Consider the following 18338-nt stretch of genomic DNA (forward strand, 5'->3'; position numbering starts at 1 on the left):
ATTATTTGAAAAGTAGAAACACCTAACTACTTCTATAAAAGAGGGACGAAAGATACCAAAACTTATAAATCTAAATCAAACTGACAACGCCAAGGCTAAAAGTGAAAAAGAAAAACAGAAAAACAATAGCATACACAACACAACATAGATAACTAAAGAATAAACAACACGAACCCCATCAAAAACTAGGGGTGATCTCTAAATTTGAACCAGGAACATTTATTGTAATTATTTACTTCCTGTTGTCGTCAACGAGTGTAACTACAACAGTTTGTCATATGATTGATTATTGATAAATTATATAACAGATCTTAATTCTGCGGCCAAGTAAAACATCATGGCCGAAGGTAAGTCTTGTGTTATGGTACCAAATTTTAAATGTTTAACTATTGACGCACTGCTACCTTTGTTTTGAATAACATTTATTTGTTTAAATGTTTAAATTGAGTAAAATCTAATTATTGTAATGTTAATGAAGTTTTACAGACTAGAAATAAATCCTAGTCTATTATATATATCTTCATTGCATAATTACACCCATAAGGGTAAAGCAATACAATCAAACAATAATTTTGTACAATACAATGCAATACAATGAAATGCAATGTAATACAATAAAATACAATGCAATACAATGTAATACAATATAATACAATATAATATATAGAATAATAGAACATTAGAGTTCAATTATAAATGCATGTAAAAAACACCATCATTACCTTGCCCGACACGGGTCTGACTACCTCAGTTCTAAAGACTGTTTAATGAAGACTACAATATGACAAACAAGTTCAAGGATGGGGTTTAGAATGTGTTTAAGTTTATTGAATGCATAAAGATGTTGAAATAATGATATATAGTCTTTTAGATTATAACTGGGGTTAAAAAAAATAAAAGTAAACAGTTGTGAACTTCTTTTAAATATAAGACGTGTCATAAACCATTCCAATGAACCATACAGGGGCTTTATTGCGTATTGGTACATATGAATGTTTGATTGATTGAATCTAGTCTATTATTATTTGATACACCTGGTGTTTCGGTTGAGGCTTTATGCCAAGGCATTCCTCATCATGTACCCCTAACCCGTATTTTTTAAGTCTAGTTTTAATGATTGTATGCATTAGATACTGGATATTATTACTGGGGCACGACACCTGGTGTATTTTTAGACTGGCACATTATTGAAAAAGGCGAAATTGCTTAACAGCTTTTTCAGACACCACCCATTATAGTCTACAAGAAGCAAAATAGCGCGAAGGACATACTGACATCATCCAATCATTAAAACTAGTCGAAAAAATATGGGGGTACCTGATGAGGAATTCCTTGTCCTTAAGCCTAAACCGAAACATCAGGTGTATCAAATAATAATAGACTAGACATGCAATTAGAATCATTTAAATCTATGACAATATTCAATCAATCAAACATTCATATGTACCAATACGGATCAATTAAGCATCTGCATGGTTCATTGGATTGGATAAGGACACGTATTATATTTAAAAGTCTGTCTGTACTTGTGATTGCAAGAGCCTTTCATTGATAGTCCATATGACCCATTTATACTTTTTTTTTTAAAGCGGGGGTATAATGTTTCACCTCTGTCTTTCAGTTCATTCGTCCGTCCATCCGTCCCTCCATTTTTATGAGAAGGGTGTAATGGAGCATTCGTCCATTCGTCAGTGTGTTAGTCGGTCCGTCCGTTCCATGAATATTTTTCGACGCACCCATCAGGAACTACATTACTAGGATTTCTGAAGTTTGGTTTCATGGTTTACATAATTCAGCTATACTGTGTTTTCAGATTCATCACTCAACCACTTCCTGTTTACGGTAAAGTATTTGGGCGGGGCTATCACTAGTGAGCAGACGCTCGTAGTTTTACTTGCCCAAACTGAACTGTATACTAGGAAGTTCAATTTTGTAATTGCTTTAGCCATAAACTCTTCTATATGTATTGCAACGCAATCGTTATCGATGATAAAAATAAGAAAAATGAAAAAATCATAATACGGCGAAGAGTTGGGGCTATTTTGTGGCCGTAACGTTAATGATCTTGTTACAATTTTTTAAGCAGAGATTTATTTGTTATCACTTTTCGTCTTCATTGCATTTTTTCAGCAAGGATGGGTATTTCTCTTTTCTTTCTGATTGGGTTGGATCATTGTTATACACAGAATTTTAACTGCATCAATATCTGTTTAGTTTCATTTCAAAACTATTGAAATCCCATTGATGTTTGTCAAAATATTAATTTTTCAAATACATTTCGTTGTATAGCTATTGAAGACTAAAGGGGCACTAGCTACGAGATATATAATAAACTTAAGTAAGATTTTTGTTTGTTCAATCAATAATGAAAGCGAAATAGTGAAATAATAATTCGCTTTTACCAGCCAAAATGGTTCAATTTTGTCAAATTAAGCGAAGAAACATTGATTATTACTCATTCACTTGCAAGTGAATTAGTCGACCTCATTAAATCCGTATTTATGTGAACTTTCAATTTAACCCTTAGCTAGAGATTGAAATCGCATGCATTGTACGTGTCCTGGTTAATTAAATAAAAATAATGTCAACAATGAAAGTGAAACTATGGTAAATCATTTGATTACTGATTCGATCCATATAAAAGCATTCTTAAACGGTTAAAAACAATGAGAAACCGTTATTTTTAATCTTTAAAATAAACTCAAACAGACCTAAAAAATACAATTGCACGTCATCTGAGGTCAAATCGATAGTTAATTAGATGGCGTCTGGACTAAAATACATACGAAAAGAACCTCCATATTATCTACGCCATGCTCAGTAAACTATTTATTTTAGACTTTTGGTAGTTTGGATAAATGTTTTACATTATTATAAATCAAATATGAGAATTTTAGTCAAATCGGTGACCACGAATTTGACAGCTAGTGCCTCTTTAGATATGACAAACTTTTTACCTAAAATCACCAGCACCTTATCAGAATCCACTAGCACAATGACAGGACCCACCAGCACAGTATCAGGACATGAATAAACTGAGAAAATATTTTTTTACTAAATTGCACTGGTTTTTCACAAAATAATTTTGTCATTTTGTCGTTTTGATTTGTGTATAGAAAGCGGACTTCATGAACATTTATTTTTTTATTTTTGCATTACTAGATTTTCTGAAAATGAGCACTTTTGTGTTACACTTACTGAAACAGTTTAGATGGACAACTTTTTAATGGTTTGGATATGAACACAAAAGAAACAAAATTGAAAAATCTCAACTGCTTCCTTCAATTTTTTTTAAGAGAAAACGTCAGAAATCATTATTTTCGTCTTTGTTTACATTTTTTCATTGATCACCGGCACCGGTCAGGACCGAATCACCAACAGATAACGTTTTCTCACAGGACAACCGTACCCACTGTGAAAATAAACTTTAAAACTGACAATTATCAATTTAATATATTTATTAAAAGAAACACAAAACAACATATATTCTTCCTTCAGGTGGATATAATGAGTCTCTAGCATCATTAGAAGACTTTAACAAGGTTTTTGCAATTCCATTAAAGTATAGTGATTCAAGTAAATCTTGGCCAAGTATACCAGTTCTGCTATATAAATACGCATCAAATACTACTGGTAAACATTTTGATATACCTGAGAACACTTGGATAAGAGTAGACAGCAGACTAGGACAACATGCTGAATCAATTATGGTAACAGATCTAATAAACACTCAGGATTTCCTGGAAAGTCAGGTAGAATATTATACAGGTAGCCGTTACCAAGGTATACACAGCATAGAAGTAATTCTAAGTTATTCACCGTGTAGTACTTGTTCCAACAAGTTATGTGGTTTGAAGGGAATACTTGATGAGAAAATTACACAACATATGATGACAATCTTTAGCATTGGAACAGACGTTGAAGAAACCGAAAAGACGGAATTCAAAATTACTTTTTCAAACTTCAACAAGAACAATGTGGATGAACAAGGTTACGAAAATAACGAAGGTTTGAAAAATCTGAGGAAAAATGACGTCAATCTTTATATCAAGTCGGATGACGATTGGCAAGATTTTCTAAAAGCCGCTGGATTAGTTACTGAGAGACGAAAAAGAGAAACAGATGACAAGATAGCTCTCCAATATTTTGAAGGATCTGCGGATTTGGACCCAATCAATCTAAATTATTTCAAAGGTAATGAATTTATATAAACATTGCATTGAATGTACTTTTTGTGACGTATTCAAATTGTTATTTTTAAAAATGGCAATTATAAAAGAATAACGTAAATAACATATCAGTTCTAATATACATATCACTAGTAAATTATTTACCTTATAAAACATAAAAAAATATAAATGTATTGCCTACTCTGCAGGAAAATTTAAACAATTGAATCAGGTAGGGATTATTATAAAAAAAAAAGAACAGTAATTGAATCAATATCTTTTTCTGTTTTTGTTTCATTTCAATAGTACTCCCATTGATGTCAATCAAATATTTATGTTTTAGTTACATTTCGTAATATAAGTTTTAATGACTCAATACTTTTAGCTATGCACATTACCAACATTGTTATGTTAATGGTAAGAGTTTTTACCAGCTGTTAGCTTAAAACAGAATCCCAAAAACTAGTAAATTATAATCTACAGACACAAATAAACAATAAAACTGAAAATTGTTAATGCTTTAATTTATTAATAGAAATTAAAAACAAACTATATTTTTTTTCTTTCAGGTGTAAAAAGTCTTTCTTCTGTATCGTTAGTAGAATTAAATGAAACGTTTTCAATTCCATTCAAATATGGCGATTCAAGAAAAACTTGGCCAAGTAAACCAATTCTTCTTTATAAATACACATCAAATGCTACTGTTAAGGATATTTACATTCCTGAGAAAACTTGGATGAGAGTAGACAGCGGACTAGGACAACATGCTGTATCCATTATTGTAACAGATCTAATAAACGTTCAGGATTACCTGGAAAGTCAGGTAGAATATTTTACAGGTAGTCGTTACCAAGGTATACACAGCATAGAAGTCATTCTAAGCTACTCACCATGTAGTACTTGTTCCAACAAGTTATGTGATTTGAAGAGAATACTTGATGAGAAAATTACACAAAATATGATGTCAATCTTCAACATGAGAACAGAAACAGAAGAAACAGAAAAGATTGACTTTATAATCACTTTTTCAAACTTCAACGAGATCGACGAGGATGATCATGGTTACGAAAATAAGGAAGGTTTGAAAAATCTGAGGAAAAATGACATCAAACTTGATATCAAGTTGGATTGCAATTGGTACGATTTTCTCAAAGCCTCTGGGTTAGTTACTAAAAGATGAAAAAGAGGGAAAGAAAACTCTGTTCGACATTTTTACAGACATTGAACTTATCTAAAGGATTATCATAAGAATAGGTTGCATGTTATTTTTGTTGAATTTTCAAATTGTTATTTAAATGGCAATATGAAAAGTAGAATAATTACTATGTCAGTTAAAAAGTTCAGATCATTACATTATAAAACATGCAAAAAAATATTACTTAGTATGCGATTTTCAAAACATGAACAAAGACAAATGTATGAGTTACATACTCTGCAGAAAATTGAATCAAATAGAGTTGGTATTGCATCAATTACTTCTTGTATGACACCTGATCAGAAAACTTCCTAACCGTCTTGCTGCTAATTGTTTTCAAGATTGCATTTCATTAGCCAGAAATACGACCGCTCGACGTTTGTGACATGATATGCCAAACAATGACGTCATGCCATAACGACCGTTACATTTGACAGCCATTGTAGAAACATATTACACATTTTAATTTGCTGTCTTTTATTTTGAAAGAGGTACAGCAATGATAACGAGCTGGCATAAATTAAAATATGGATATATGTGTCCTTCCGGCACCATCGGTGTGGACACATGTGTCCTTCCAGCAGCAAAAGGGTTAAATTGGAACTATTCTAATTAAATTATTGCTTATGGTTTGAAAATCATGCTACACAGAGGAGCAAGTGATCAGTATGCTGGAGTTTTTTTATTAGGTTTTGAGGTGTGCACTTCGTGTTGTGATAAGACTAGGTTTGTCTCTCAAGAAAATACTACTGTACAGTTCAATATTCTATTAAAATATAACCATTATCAGTAACAATATTACTAGTACATAGATACGCGACGTCTTATCGTTAGTGGCGGTGATACATATAATAACGCTTTACGTTCCCGTAATCCTCGACAACATATTTGAGGATTTTTTTAACAAATTAACGGCTTCTTATATGAACAAACTGTGCGCATCTCCTTGACGACCTCTTCTTATTTTCATATGCGTCGGAGTTCCTTCAGACACTTGTAAAAAAGAAGAAGATCCAGGAAGCCAGATAAATAATTTCACATTCAGATATATTGATGATGTTCTTTCCATGAACAATCAAAACTTTTCTAATTGGGTTCCATTTAAGTATCTTCAAGAACAAAAAATTATAGAAACAACAGACACGGCTTCCTCAGTCTTATTTTTAGACTTATGCCTCGAATTTGATATAAGCGGTCATCTCAGTACCAGAATCTGTCACAAGCTTATATGGTCATATTATAAATTTTCTGTTTATAAAACTTTGAATTTTTCGAAAAACTAAGGATTTTCTTACCCCAGGAGTAGATTACCTTAGCCGTATTTGGCAAAACTTTTTTGGAATTTTGGGTCCTCAATGCTCTTCAACTTTGTATTTGTTTGGCTTTTTAACTATTTTGATCTGAGCGTCACTGATGAGTCTTATGTAGACGAAACGCGCGTCTGGCGTATAAAATTATAATCCTGGTACTTTTGATAACTTTTTAGCAGCAATATACCACTTTTCATTCGTTATTCAAGAGATTGCAGCTGCTACTCAGACTTTATGAAACGTCACCAGTGTCTGAACAGAAAGTTAACGAACCAGGGTTATATCAAATAACTTCTCATTTTTGGGCTAGAACAAAGTTCACTGGAAGATACTAATACCTTGTTGATAAATATTCCGTATCATACTTTTTGTACATTCCGCCATTGTGTTGTTGTGCTATGAACTTTATTATATTGTTGTCAAAGAATTAATCATCAAAGTTTAAATTAAACATTAAGCATAACGAATCAAGTATTGAATCATGTCCAAATTTTCTAGATTTGAACATGTTTCACGAAGATATAGGTTTTGTTTAGGGTTTTCTCACATAATTTAAGAAAAAATGCTATCCCAAAGTAATATATTTTGGCAAAATCTTCTAATTATGGCGTTTACAATTTGAAAAATTCATCCAATTACTTGTATGATACCATCATACAAGTTATTACATGTACAAATATAACTATACAAGTAATTACGTGTATAATTTCTGGAGATAAAGAAAATAGCTAGTAATAACTCACTATCTTTGAGTTGTATTTGTAACTTCTTCTGTTTCAAATGTTTTATTCAAACATTCCTTTCTTTGGCTTTGTTAGCTTGGGATATATTGTCATTGTTCTTTTTTCATTTTCTAATTTCTCTTATTTATTTATTTGTTTGTTTATTTTTGCTTAGTATATATCACTCAGTGTTTGTATTTTGAATTTTTTATTGTGTTTGTTTTTCTTTTCTTTCAAGTGTTTATTTGTGTTAATTTTGAAATGTTAGAAGATTTCAGACGAGTGCAATGTATTATGATAATTTGAGCTTGGGCAAATTTAGCTTAACAGATATACATTTGCCTGTTTTACAGCCACCCCGACAGCTGCGGTGAACATGGTCTTGGCCATCATTTGCAATTGCAATTGTACTGCTTTCCTGATGTTGACTTCAACTATTTAGTGAGAGAACATCATCTATATAGAGGAAAGTAAAGTTACAGTATACTGATAACTTCTTTTCTTTCTTCTTAAGAATTTCCTTATGAAGTCAACTTCATGAGAATAAAGTTACAAGTAGGCAAGAATATGACCACAGTTTGTTCTCATTGAAATGCCGATGGTTTGTTGAACCAAACGTAACAAATAGGTTGTCAATCAGGAAATTAAGCATCTTGATAATTATAAACTAGAGGCTTCAAGGGGCCTATGTCAGTCACATGATATTTTTATTTACAATTGATGCATGAAATAGTGCATTATTTTTCTCTAGTTTCAAAGATACAAGTCAAAAACTGAATTTCCAAACTATAGATATAGGAAGATGTGGTGTGAGTGCCAATGAGACAACTCTCCATCCAAATAACAATTTAAAAAGTAAACCATTATAGGTTAAAGTACGGCCTTCAACACGGAGCCTTGGCCCAAAACCGAACAACAACCTATAAAGGGCCCCAAAATTACTAGTGTAAAACCATTCAAACGGGAAAACAACGGTCTAATCTATATAAACAAAACGAGAAACGAGAAACACGTATATATTACATAAACAAACGACAACTACTGTACATCAGATTCCTGACTTAGGACAGGTGCAAACATTTGCAGCGGGATAAAACGTTTTAATGGATCCAAACCTTCTCCCTTTTTCTGAAACAATAGCATAACATTACAACATAGAAAAACATACGAATATGTTATTTATAGCCATGTCTGTCATCTTGGTTGGCAGACAGGGTGTCGAAAAACAAATTTAAAAACTAAATATCCGTATATAGATATAGGAAGATGTAGTGTTAGTGCAAATGAGACATATTCATTATTTGTGGCCAAGTTTGGTTAAATTTGTCTCAGTTGTTTAAGAAGAAGATTTTTGTAAAATATTACAAAAATTTATGCACAATTGTAAAATTTGACTTTAAAGGTGAGTAACTTATTTGTAGATCTTACATTGCTGAAAATTTTTGCTGTTTACAAATTATCTCTAGCTATAATAATATTCAAGATAATAGCCAAAAGCCACAAAATTTCCTTAAACTTACTAATTAAGGAACAGCAACCTAACAACAATTGTCCGATTTGTCTGAAAATTCAAGGACACATATGTGACCCGCCATGACATTTGCAGGCTTATGGAGGTAGAACGTCATTGTTAATTTTTTAACTACATAATAATTTTATTCATCAAATATTGCTTGTCATTGGTAGAAAAATTAAAAACATGATAAATATCGAGATTCAATGAAATACGTATTTGTGAAGAAGAGATTAAAACATTCCTTGGCTTCTTTTTAGCGGACGCCGAACTATACATCATATATAAGTTTTGAAGAAGTTTGACTTTATCGTTTTAATTGAAAAATATTTGAATCTACATTTCAAATTGATATAAAAAAAAATCAAATTTCTGCTCTATAGATTTCCTTTCATAAATGATGTATGAAATACATCCATGATAAATGTACCGCATCGAATACCTATAAGAGAACACCTACTTATAAACGGTTACACGTCGCATACTATGTTTAGAGACATGCATAATAAATCTCAATTAAAAAAGAAATTCTTAAAGCTTAGTTTGACAACTTTTAAATTAACTTCATTTCAACAAGTTTAAATAACATGTTTCAAATTGAGCTACAAACAAAACAAAAATGCTCCTAAAGATTTTCTTTCAAAAATGAAGTCTGGAAAATATCCATAATAAATGCACCATATCAAATGCATATATGAGAACACCTACTTATAAATGTTACGCTTCGCATACTATGTTATGAGACATGGATAATAAATCTAAATTAAAAGAAGGAATTCTTAGAGCTTACTTTGACAAATTTCAAACTAACTTCATTTCAACAAGTTTAAATTACATGTTCTAAAATAGAGCTAAGAATTGTTTGTATTGTAGTAAATTTATTTTTTTGAAATTTTATTCAAATATGCTATTGAACACCACTAAGAGCCAATAAATACAATAATTTTGTATTTTATATATTAGTGACTTCAACAAATAAAAGTCGTCATAGAACAGTCTCATTTCCATACCGTTATTCGAAATTTCATTGCTTTTACAACAAGTATGTCATAATAACATGACAGAGAGTTTGTTTCTGAATATTCTACATAAATATACAAAAAGCAATTTTTAGACAATTTTCCCTCCTAAGCCTGGAAGTGGCTAGTCACATATAGTTTACGGCGTTTTTATCACAATGACGTTCTACCTCCATAAGCCTGGATATGTCGTGGCTGGTCACATATATCTAAACCTGATAAACATTTTAATCAACATCAACATTGCTTTAAATGCTTTAGTTTCAGATATTTTACGGCTATGTTCTATGTTAGCTATGTCGACCATGTTAGTTGGCAGATGCTTTCATCAGACATCTTTTTTTAAACAAGATACCCTAATAATTATTATTACCAAGTTTGGCTAAACGAGTAGGTCCAGTTAGACCCCTTTTTGGCCCCAAAATATAACAGTTTTACCAAATTGTTAAAATGTAAACTTTAAGCTATTTTAATTGGAAAGTAGAATACTTCTGCTACATAAATATGAGGCGTTTTTGGCAATACAATGCAGATATATCGGGTACAATCATCATTAAGTCATGCTAAATTACTAAAATCCTCGAAATGTTTGCATTTTTGTAAATTTTTTGACGGTTTCCGTTTGAAATAGAAGTGGCCGCATTTGTGTTCATTCTAAATATTAAAATGTAAGTTGAATTTGACGATAATACATAACATATATAAAGGTTGAGAGTGAACACGGATGCGGCCACTTTCATTTTTGACAAAAATCATATGAAAAGTGACATATTATGGCATATTTGATAGATTTTTCATATGTAAGCTTGAATTAGAGCGTTTTTAGTGATTAAATCAGTTAAAATCTTTCACATGTACTGATTGATTCGACTTAAGTAGACACTTAAGGGGGCTCGCGGGTCTAAAATTTTCAGAAAAAAATAAACTTTTATTTTTCATTACAAATTTTATTTATTACCTTAAGTGGTTGCTACTTTATCATATGGTTCAAAAATTATTAAAAAAAATCAATTCGTGTTGGCCCTATGTGACTTTTAAAATGTGGATATCTATCTCCCTTTGGTGCAAAAATGCATTAAAATTGAAATATCTCTTTTAACTCATCAGTGACCTATATTTTATATTGTTGTTTTCGAATAAGCTGTAAAAAAAACCTAAATAATTGTAAAATTTAAGCGATTTCTGTAATTTAGTTCTTTTTTTTATTCGATATTATCTCTATTTCTTCAATTAGTTGAACAGAAAAAAGGACATTAACAAAAATGTATGCTTCTTTCGCAGGCAGATTGTGAGCGTAAATGAACGGTGAACCCATTTTTCTATTTCATTTTTACGGTGGCAGAATGCGGCCATGAAAGATTTTTTTTTATGTCGTTCCCTCAAGGTACTATGTCGTTCCCTCAAGATGCTATGTCGTTCCCACAAGATAGCTATCTCGTTCCCTCAAGAAACTATGTCGTTCCCACAAGGTAGTTATCTCGTTCCCTCAACATAGCAATATCAATACAAAGATGATATGTCGTTCCCTCAAGATACTATGTCGTTCCCTCAAGATATTATGTTGTTCCCTCAAGATCCTATGTCGTTCCCACAAGATAGTTATCTCGTTCCCTCAAGATGATATGTCGTTCCCTCAAGATATCATGTCGTTCCCTCAAGATATTATGTCGTTCCCTCAAGATACTATGTTTTCCCCTCAAGATGATATGTCGTTCCCTCAAGATGCTATGTTGTTCCCTCAAGATAGTTATCTCCTTCTCTCAACATAGCAATATCAATACAATTTAAAACTTTGTTGAGGGAACCACATAGTATCTTGAAGGAACGACATAACATCTTGAGGGAACAACGTAGTATCTTGAGGGAACGACATATCATCTTGAGGGAACGACAAAGTATCTTGAGGGAACGACATATCATCTTGAGGGAACGACATAGTATCTTGAGGGAACGACATATCATCTTGAGGGAACGAGATAACTATCTTGAGGGAACGAGATAACTATCTTGTGGGAACGACATAGTATCTTGAGGGAATGAGATAACTATCTTGTGGGAACGACATAGTATCTTGAGGGAACGACATAGCATCTTGAGGGAACGAGATAGCTATCTTGTGGGAACGACATAGCATCTTGAGGGAACGACATATCATCTTGAGGGAACGAGATAACTATCTTGAGGGAACGAGATAACTATCTTGTGGGAACGACATAGTATCTTGAGGGAATGAGATAACTATCTTGTGGGAACGACATAGTATCTTGAGGGAACGACATAGCATCTTGAGGGAACGAGATAGCTATCTTGTGGGAACGACATAGCATCTTGAGGGAACGACATAGTATCTTGAGGGAACGACATATCATCTTGAGGGAACGAGATAACTATCTTGAGGGAACGAGATAACTATCTTGTGGGAACGACATAGTATCTTGAGGGAATGAGATAACTATCTTGTGGGAACGACATAGTATCTTGAGGGAACGACATAGCATCTTGAGGGAACGAGATAGCTATCTTGTGGGAACGACATAGCATCTTGAGGGAACGACATAGTACCTTGAGGGAACGACATATTTTTTTTTTCTTTCATGGCCGTATTCTGCCACCGTACATTTTTCTATTAAGTATAAGATAAAGCTCATTAAAAAAAAAAATAGCGAAATCCTATATTTAATAAAAAAAAATTGATATAGACCCGCGAGCCCCCTTAAGTGTTTTAAATGTGTCCAAAATATTTCATCAGATGATCCTGAGATTTGAGGCCAAAATCGGCCTTTACCGGACCTACTCCTTTGTCTCAGTAGTTTCAGAGGAGGAGATTTTAGTACGATTACAACTTTTACTATAAAGGACAATAAGCCCTTAAGGGATTAAGCGACCATTTTGATCATGTTGACTTATTTGTAGATCTGACTTTGCTTACCTGGGAGAGTGGTGTAACCTTTCAACAGCCTTTATGCTAAGTAATACATTATTTGTTTAAAGGGAAACGATTTCATGTTAATATCAATAAGTCATAGTAGAATAATGATTTGTAGAAGTTATATTATCTTTTTCTGAGTAAAAATTGTACTAGTAATTACTAAATTACAAAATAACAACATGTACATTCCATTAAATATATAGAAACTGCAGAAACAGATGTTTATAAATTTATCATTATATGGTTTTATGGTATTATTGGCTGTTATTAGAAAAGGTCATCTACAATGTATTGATATGAAAAAAGAGTTTTCGAAAATTTCACTTGTAAAGATAGAGATGTAGTTAAATAAGCAAAAAGTAACATTATGATTATTTCTAGTGTTTTAACAACGAACTTAAAAAGATATTTCGTGTTTCATTCTTAAAAAGCATCTATACTCTAAATTTAGAATAACAATAAACTCGGATGTCCCCATACATAATTTGACGTCAATTAATTTTTTACGACTTTTTTTCACAATGACGTAATATCTTCATTAGCCTGGAATTGTCATTGCTGGTCACATATTTGTTAAATGTAAAGTCATAAAATACCGAATTGCCCCTGACCTTTACGTCTTCATAAAACATGACCAAGTATTGCCTAACCTATATGTAAAACAAATAATGATTAATCTACAGGTGCTCGAAAAGATTGATAATTGTAACGTAATTTTAAAGATAAATTGGTGTAATATTTTATTGACAAATATTACGCATGCCCATATGATATCAGCTTAAGCTTTATCATATACGATAAATAAAGGTTAAGTTTTAATGGTAATTTCATTTTGGATAGCTCCAACAAGGACATGATGAGAGTTGGTATAAGCTTCGCGACGTTTTTGATTTGTTTTACAAAAGTGACGTCACTTAAAGACTGTAAGTATCTACAGGATAAGAAACTAAGCGATTATATTTTCTTTTATTAACAAAAAAAAACGATACACAAATAGTGGAATATGCAATGAGACGCACTGCGAAAAAAGTAAAATCACAAAATAACTGAACTCCAAGGAAAATTTAAAACGGAAAGTCCCTTATCAAATAGCAAAATCAAATGATAAAGCACATCAAACGAATGGACAACAACTGTCGTATTCCTGATTTGGTACAGGCATTTTCAAATGTTGAAAATGGTGGATTGAACCTTGTTACAGACAAACTAGTATTATTTCATTATATTATTTATCCAGTGGCAAACTATTTATGCATAACCGTCACGAACAAAGCAAAAGAAATAATCCAGAAGACCAGTGCGTAATGTGTGTCCATCACCATTCCAGTCGCTTTTGACAAAAATTGTCCGAAACACGTCACTCGTAAGTGATAAAAGTAACACTAGTAATAACAAAGAATTTGTTTTATTAGATAGTTTTTTTGGTCGAGTTGACACTTCAAATAACTCTTTCAATATCTAACTTTTATGAATAAGTTCTTTTAGTAGCATTTCTGGTCGTTAGTTAATCATGATATGATTTCACACATTTTTATCAAATCCATTCATGTGACTAAAAGAATTATCCTTTTTTTTCAGATAATTTTAAATTGCAATGCGGTAGTAAACCAATCCAGATAACTAATGGTGCCATTACACTGTCATATTCTTCAACATCACCCATAGCTTACAATACAACATGTACTGTCAGAGTATTTAGTCCTATCTCAAAGTATCCGGCCAATGTTATAGCCTATTTTAGAACATTTACCACAGACTACAGTCAGAATTGTGTAAATTCACGAATGGAGATATTTGATAGCTTGGAAACCACTGGAAGAGCTATTACAGGTACCAACCATAAAACTTTGAATAGCGGAAGAGCTCATATACTAAAAACTTCAGACATGTCATCGCTTTTTTCTCTCCATATAAAGCTACAAAAAAAAAAAACAGGCATCAAATTTTGATACATGTAAATACTAGGAAATTATGAGTTTAAACAAGCTATATATGTTTATTTTGTTTTCAAATTTAAGTATGCATTTTTTCAACGATGTCATGAACAGTATGTTCCTTATCATGAGTTATTTTTATTCTTTATTTTAGTACTATTCCTGTGCAAATGGAAATTTATTTATCCTCTTCACTTGTCTCAAATCAAAATCCTATATACCATAATTTAACACAAGGTACTTAACCCGCATTTTAGAAAAATGTAAGCCGGTGGCGAAATTCCGATTCATGCCGATTTCTCGGCTATCAACCCAACTAAAGTTAGTTTTGTCGTAAATCTAAATTGATTTTTCTACACCTGGTGTATTACACGTCTACTTCTATTGTCAGAAAAAAGTAAAACCACAAAAATACTGAACTTAGAGGAAAATCTAATCGGAAAGTCCGTAATCTCATAGTAAAATCAAATAACAAAACACATCGAAAACGAATGGACAAGAATGACTTGGTACAGGCATTTTCAAATGTAGATCTGTAGCAGGCCTATCGATGTATATCAATCGTAATTATTTTGTCTACTGACGTTGGATTGAAAATAAACGTCTTGTAGTAAAGGTATCTTCCCATTCTCTTAATATATATATATATCGGTTTTCGTGGGTCAAATTTTATGACGATTTCTCGGCTGTCATTCCCAGTAAAACTTGTTATGTTGTCAATCTAAATTGGGTTTTTAAATAGAAATATGCATGTTTATAAAGTTGTCATGAACAATATGTTCTGTCATGACTTTTTGCTGTGTTGAAGACCCATTGGTGGCCTTTAGCTGTTTTCTGCTCTTTGGTCGAGTTGTCTTTTTGACACATACGCGTTTCCATTTTCAATTTTACTAGTAAATAATTGAATTCAATACGCAATATTACTGGAATATTAGACCGATTGCCAAACAAAGTGAATGTAATATAATAATGTATATAAATATAAATCATGATTATAATCTGATGATGTCCGTATAGATAATATGATTTATAGTTATAACGATTTTTCTATAATTGTAGGACAAAACGGTTTGTGTGGAACTAAAACCATGGTTGCATTATACTACAATTCATCACAGCCTTACATGACCTTCAGGTTTAGAGATGTTAAAAGGATTTCACATTTCCAAATTACTCTCACGGCAGCACATACGGGTATGTGGTCAAATGCTGTTAGGGGTCATATACATGTAGCTTTTGTGGTAAAACACTGTTTAGTTTTAAGGTCAAATATACAAGTTGGGTTAGGTGCAATATACAGAGGCTTTTGGTGTCTCGTAGGAATGAATGTTTTGAAATGACACCATGTTATGCTTTTGAGGTTTAATAAAAAAAAATATATTAAGACAAGTTAAACTAGAATGTTATAAATGCACACCTTTACGCTTATACTTTGATACAGAAACTATTATGCCTCTTTGCTAAATAGTAGAATTAGTCACCTTTCATCTGCAAGTTTAAATAATTCATCATCGATGTTTCTTAGCTTATCTTGACAACATTGAACCATACTGACTGTTTCTTTCACCGTTTCACATGCAGTGGTGATTGAACAGAAAATACATATCTTATATTTTTTAATACCATGTAGCTTATGCCTTTTCAAAAGATACTATATTTCAATCCACAGGTACTTGTGAAAACAACGAGTTTAGATGCACTAATGGCTTCTGTATAGACAACAGACTAGTCTGTAATGGGTATAACAACTGTGGAAATAGAGATGACCAGGTCACGTGTGATGTTTTGGTTTTAACAGCTGGAGCCATTGTTGGTATTGTTGTCGGTGTCTTAGTGACTATTATAGCAATCCCCTTATGTTTCATATACCTTATTTGTCGACCACGACGGAGCCGAATGGTGTATAGACAAATGTAATGCTAGAATACAAATTCAAATTTATTTTTTTCTACTTGATTCGTTTAAAGTTTTTAAGTAGTAGTATGTTGTTAAATGCATGCATGCATGGAATTAAAGATATATTGTTTGCATGGAAATTCACACAAAAAGGAATATATACACTTTAGTTGACATATACTAGATCTGTTTAAAAGAGTCTTGAGAGTTCTCTGAATGGAGCTCTGTCAGGGTGGAATGGAAGTATTTCACCATCTTAGATTGTAAATTTGCAGATGGCAATAGGTTTAGAGTTTCAATCAAATAAGCAAATGTTGCTGTAGCACAGCCGATTATTGATCAGAATGTACATCTAAACAAATAAATGTATGTGGTATTATCTGATGATAACAAATATGTTTTACAAAAGTCGAAGATCATTCCGTCATAGTATTCATTGTGAAAAGTAAAATTACCAAAATACTGAACTCAGAGGAAAATCAAATTGAAAAATTCCTAATCACATGGCAAAATCAAATGAAAAAACAAATAAAAAACGGATGGACAACACCTGTCATATTCGTAACTTAGTACAGGCATTTTCAAAATGGTGGATTAAACCTGGTTTTAAACCTCTCACTTTGTACGACAGTCTCATCAAATTCCGTTATATTTACAATGATGCGTGAACTAATCAGACATAATAAATAATAAAATTAACGGTACCAATTTTCTTGCACCAGATGCGCATGTCGACAATACATGTCTCTTCAGTGATGCTCGTGGCCAAAATATTTGAATTCCAAAGCTTATTTAAAAGATGAAGAGCCCTATTCCAAAAGGTCCAAAAAGTATAGCCAAATCCGTGAAAGGAATCAGAGCTTTAATCAAATTATCATCTTGTTACAACTTTATAAGAGATGATTTCGCGTGTCTGACGCCAGAAAATGTATACGTCACATATTTTTTGACGTTAAATGTTAATACAAACAATTCTAAAATTTCACATGGGCAATGTTGGCATACAGGGTTAAAAAATCAAAAGCATGTAAGAATTTATTTCAGAAATAGACCGAGATTTAAAATAGCCCCAAAAAGAATTATTAAGAATCCAAAAATGGTTCATTCCACTTCGTAATTAAATAATTTTGACGTTTGTGGTTCCACGAATTATCTAATTTATAATAGAAATATAACGTGAAATGGATATTACAGAAAACAATCCAACAGTAAAAGTAATATTAATAATAGAACAAAGACAAATGAAAAAACGATATTACACGTTGTTAAGATGATAAACAACGTCAGTACGTAGAATCCATGCATTCAGATCTACATGTGTTATTTGTGAAATTGATATGGAATATTTATCAACAAGGTCTTGGTACCTTCCGATTAACTTGTTTAGAAAAAGGACGATACGTTCTTTGAAATACCCCTGGTTCATCAACTTTCTGCTCAGACAGGTCATTTTTATCACACATCCTTGTCAACATAATGGTATTTTATGCGACTGTCATAGTGAGAATTAGCTAGATGTAATATAAGATTCAATCCTTCATTTTCATCATAAGAAAATGCCTGTTTCAAGTCAGAAATGTGACAGATGTTATCTACTAGTATTCGTTTAATGTGTTTGTTCTTGTGATTTTGACATTCTATAAGACACATT

The 18338-nt window shown here is 32.1% G+C and overlaps 2 protein-coding genes across 2 annotated transcripts; both read left to right on the forward strand.

Moving 5' to 3' along the window:
- Positions 1-283: 283 nt before the first annotated feature.
- LOC134722274 (uncharacterized) lies at positions 284-5349 on the forward strand. Its single transcript, XM_063585884.1, has 3 exons — positions 284-347; positions 3499-4194; positions 4739-5349. Exons 1-3 carry the CDS (start codon positions 338-340, stop codon positions 5347-5349), a joined length of 1317 nt encoding a protein of 438 aa, XP_063441954.1. The 5' UTR covers positions 284-337.
- An 8309-nt stretch (positions 5350-13658) lies between these two features.
- Positions 13659-17055, forward strand: LOC134723148 (uncharacterized). Its single transcript, XM_063586784.1, has 4 exons — positions 13659-13780; positions 14436-14687; positions 15851-15985; positions 16461-17055. The coding sequence occupies exons 1-4, from the start codon at positions 13711-13713 to the stop codon at positions 16706-16708; spliced, it is 705 nt and encodes a 234-aa protein (XP_063442854.1). The 5' UTR covers positions 13659-13710; the 3' UTR covers positions 16709-17055.
- The last annotated feature ends 1283 nt before the right edge of the window (positions 17056-18338 follow it).

This window comes from Mytilus trossulus, chromosome 6, assembly GCF_036588685.1.
Source record: "Mytilus trossulus isolate FHL-02 chromosome 6, PNRI_Mtr1.1.1.hap1, whole genome shotgun sequence".
Lineage (NCBI taxonomy): Eukaryota > Metazoa > Mollusca > Bivalvia > Mytilida > Mytilidae > Mytilus > Mytilus trossulus.

Coding starts and splice junctions, on each gene's coding strand:
- LOC134722274 (XM_063585884.1), top strand. Junction 4,195..4,738: donor CAATCTAAATTATTTCAAAG/GTAATGAATTTA, acceptor TTTTTCTTTCAG/GTGTAAAAAGTCTTTCTTCT.
- LOC134723148 (XM_063586784.1), top strand. CDS start 13,711: ATGATGAGAGTTGGTATAAGCTTCGCGACGTTTTTGATTTGTTTTACA. Junction 13,781..14,435: donor AGTGACGTCACTTAAAGACT/GTAAGTATCTAC, acceptor CTTTTTTTTCAG/ATAATTTTAAATTGCAATGC. Junction 14,688..15,850: donor CACTGGAAGAGCTATTACAG/GTACCAACCATA, acceptor CTATAATTGTAG/GACAAAACGGTTTGTGTGGA.